This window comes from Gavialis gangeticus, unplaced genomic scaffold (assembly GCF_001723915.1).
Source record: "Gavialis gangeticus isolate Ggan-Ray unplaced genomic scaffold, GavGan_comp1, whole genome shotgun sequence".
In the NCBI taxonomy this organism is placed as follows: Eukaryota; Metazoa; Chordata; order Crocodylia; family Gavialidae; genus Gavialis; species Gavialis gangeticus.
Genome location: NW_017729022.1, coordinates 86,401,518 through 86,405,612, shown reverse-complemented (window position 1 = coordinate 86,405,612; position 4,095 = coordinate 86,401,518). Strand labels below are relative to the sequence as shown.

At 42.8% G+C, this 4,095-nt stretch overlaps 1 protein-coding gene across 2 annotated transcripts in view; it reads right to left on the bottom strand.

Moving 5' to 3' along the window:
- Nucleotides 1–4,095, bottom strand: part of BCL2L13 (BCL2 like 13) — a 92,988-nt gene that overhangs the window by 76,987 nt on the left and 11,906 nt on the right. For both annotated transcript variants that reach the window (XR_002096929.1, XM_019515558.1), the window contains exon 2: nt 2,403–2,589. Coding sequence is in view for 1 of the 2 variants with exons in the window: in XM_019515558.1 (XP_019371103.1) it covers nt 2,403–2,523 (121 nt within the window). In the remaining variant the exon portion in view is untranslated. The remainder of the gene's footprint in view (nt 1–2,402; nt 2,590–4,095) is intronic.

The window sequence follows — 4,095 nt, the reverse complement described above, 5'->3', positions numbered from 1 at the left end:
GAAGGTGTGGGGATGAAAATGGGAGACATCAGAAAGTCTGACAAAGATGATCTGTATGTGCAATTTTTTTTTTTTTAAGAGGTGAGCTTAAAGCAATAAGAATGGAAAAAAAGATTTTTCTTTTAAGTGTTACTATCCTAGAATAAACAAACAGAATGTTTGAGACCACATCTTTCTATAGTATAAATTAACATCTCTTATGCTATCTAGCAAACTTGATACCTAGCAATCTTTACTCAGGAGTTCAAAAGTCCCATTAACCGAATACAAAAATATTACCAGCACTTTCCTCAGGTCAGCTGAAATACTATCATACTCAACTAAAATTCTTCTTACATAATTCTCTATTTCCTCCCAAAGGATTTTTTTTATATTTAAATCTTGAAAAATATGTTTCAGAAAGAGACTAAAAACTAAACATTTCCATTTCAATCTTACATTTTAGCATACACAGCTGTCTCTCTTTCATTAAATTTTTTTTAACCAGTATGTCTTCAATCAAAGTGTGGTCTGGTAGTTGTGATGGTCCATAAAGTATGCGAGTGGCAGAGAGATTTTTTTTTGGGGGGGGGTCTTTTATTGGACCAACTGCCTGGTTGGAAGGGATTTTAGACAAGTTTTTGAGAAAATCTTGCAATTCCTCGGGTCCAAAAGCTTGTCTAAAAATCTCTCCCAACTAGGCAGTTGGTTAAATAAAACATACCACCCCTAAAATGTATGATTTATCTCATATCTTTAACCAAACAATCAGCTTATTCCACATTAGGAAATAAGAGGTCATCCCTCTGATAGCCAAGTAACATGCACTTTCCCACAAAACATAAGCTTCTTGGTGCTGAAGTGCCTACCCCTTCACAGGCCAGGAAGAATATTTACAATGGAAATTATATTGACAGAGAACAAATGGGCTCTTAGTTCATTAAAGATACAACAGTTAAGATTGTACAGATTGAAAAGTGTGAATTTGAGCATCTCTAACATATGAACAATTTGTGGTAATGTTTTCTGACACTGCTTCTCTCTTCATTTCTCTATTTTTGCAAGGCCTAATAGACACACTCTGGAATCATGTTTACATATGCATGATTCCATATGTAAAGCTGTTTTCTTATCTGGAAAAGAAGCACTCCTGGAGACACCATGCATGCTATGCAGCAGCCAAGATAGCTGCCTTCTGATCAGCAAACTGAAGGGGCACAGGCTTGTGTTAACCTGCTCACACCTGTAGCTATTGGCTGAGCATTGTAGCTTGTACTTGAAGCAGGAGTGAGTTGTTGGTAGTATCTTGATGAGGCTTGTGATTGGAAACAGCACTTTATTTACAAGAATTTCTATAAAGAACTACTTACAATAAAGTAGCAGTCTTGCTACTGCTCTTTGCAAGTGTATGGGGCCTAACTTTGTGACAGAAGTTCTCCTAGAAACAGTGTCCCAGTAGCGTGACACTGCAGAAAACAATCTGCCACACCAAGAATTTCCTGATGTCTCACTTTCTGAACACTCTACATTTCCAGGAGGACATACTCTATAGCACACAGTCAGCCATAACACTGGAATAATCTTTCTTGCTACATTCTGCCTTCCAAAATCGAGGTGCATGTTTTATTTGCAGGAGGGGAGGGTGAAGGGGGGTGTTGTACGAAAGAAAATGTTTGTCTGGTACTTACCATGGAAGAATAAGAGATGTTTCGTCCTGGAAGTTACTATATATAATTACATTACAACCTAACAAAGGAAAAGCAGCAGCTCTTCAAATAGGATATATTTTTCCCCATAGCTTCTGTCTCCCTAGAGTTTGGGTTAACAATTAACCTTCAAGGAGGAGTTGTTTAAAAAGGATGTGAATAGAGAGAGGTTAAGTAGCTAGTGCACAAGTCAAAGACTCCTCCAAATACCAGTACAAGAGATAAATAAGGCTAGCATTAACTCCTGAGCCCCACACTAACAAGGCTACTTACCGTAAAATGTAAAATAAACTTTAAAACATTTTAGTTCTTCAGCAGTAACAGTGGAAACAATAATGTAGATAAGGAACAAGCGCTGAAACCATGGTGTTGTCTAAAACCACTGCAGAAACTTAGATACAGCGATAAAAATCACTTGACCTCCTATTTACACCATCATTATTTGTAAAGTGACAATGGAGACTTGCCTAAAAAGTGCTACTGCAAACAGCCCTTTCTGACAGCTCTCAACAAGGATAATAGATATCAATGATATCCTGAGAAGTTGCAAAATTATTTTTGTCCACTGCCAGCTCTTCATTTTATTTTAGGAATGCCCACACGAATAAAATACACAATTCTAAATGTCTTCTTTACATTTACAGATACAACAGTAAGAAGCTTGCAGGGCTTAAATTAATCGATAAAGCAGTCTCAGATATAAATACAGTACATTACCTTGAACTGAGGGACGATGTTGCTCTTGTGGCTTCTCCTGTGACAGCAGCCCCAGGTAGCTGAGAACAACATACTCTGTTTCATAGTGAAATCCTACAGGCACAGCAGCAGAGGACGCCATGGAATTGGCTTGTAATGCTCTACAGTTAAGGGGCACGTAGTTTTTCCTCTAGTTAGCAGGTGAATACTGAAAGGAAAAAAGAGTAATTTTTGTAAGGAAGAGGGAAGAAGGCCATGCATTATCTTACAGTAAGAGAAATCATGACACTGGATTCTGATTAAAAACATCAACACAATGTTCTGTCTCAGGGCTGTCCAACTTTTAAGCAGCTGGAGGCTGAATCCCATGAGGGCTACACCAGCAGGGGCCACACACTGCACGGCCTTCAACAGTTCAAACTGCAGACCACTTGGACAACACACTCCCTCACTGCTGCACCACATCCAGGGGCAGCCCTCCCACCATATGCAAGCTTCTCCAGCATCACCCTGCCCCATGGTGCAGTGGAGGAAGCAGAAGCCTCCCGGAGATCCTGGCTGTTGCTGCAGCCAGAGCAGTATAGGGTGCAGCAGCTGCATAGGAGCCTAGGGACCACAGGCACAGTGGGTTGCACATAGCCTGCCAGCTGGACAGCCCTATTTTATCTGAATAACCTATGGAAAATGTATACACTGGCATTCAGTATACAAAGCCTCACACCTTACAGCAAAATGAACCTCTCAAGTCAAGAAGACATTTTTTTTTCCTTTACCTTTCATACCATCTGAATACATGTGTCTGGGGTAAGAGATACCTTGATCTTCCTTACAAACAAAAGTTTCTCCAGGTAGAGATATGCAAAGGTAGAGATATGCAAAGGGGACAAAGTTAACTAGAAACCTGAGGAGAGTTTCTCTCCCCATCCTTAATCCCCAGAGAGTAGTCAAACATTTCCTTCATTTCTGCTATTTTTCTTGGGTTTCCAGCATGGTTGATGTTCATAGCTTTTACACAAATTGACCATTATCATTCAGATTCACTTTAATGATCTAATACATGGAGTGTTAGCTGGGGATACGCTTATTCCTAGGGATACTTGGAAAGGTGATAGGGGGTATGCACAGGTAGGGACGGAGCATGCCCTGGGGCAAAGCAGCGGTGTCTCCCCAACACATTCCCAGACATTGCGCAGGGGTGAAAGAGGGGCATGCCAGGCACCACCAGCCCCACACAGCACACTACGCGCCTTCCCAACCCAGCTCACTCTCCTGATTGACCATTGGGCTGCTGCCCTTAGTCAACAGCCAATGGCGAGGAGGCATCATGGCCACACCCTGCCTGCAGATCTGCAAGAGCAGTGAGGCACAAAGGGTCTGAATAGCAGGGTGAGTGGGAGCGTGTTTCTGTGCCTGCTCTCAGGAACAGGGCGGGGGGTAAAGGGCAACGGTGCCCCTTTTCAGACAGATGTGGGGCGGTGGGGCTCACATGCTACCAGCCCACACACTGCCATGCACTGCCCCACTCCACCACCACGCGCCACTTTCCCACAGTCAGTCACACATGCAAGTCCGCAGGCTGCTGATAGGCAGCATGCAACCGGCTGGGTGCAAAGCCCGTCAGCAGCCCGCAGAGCCACACATGTGACTGGCTGTGGGAAAGTGGTGTGCAGCAGCAGTGCGTGGCAGTGGCAGCCACATGAAAGCCCCCCCCACT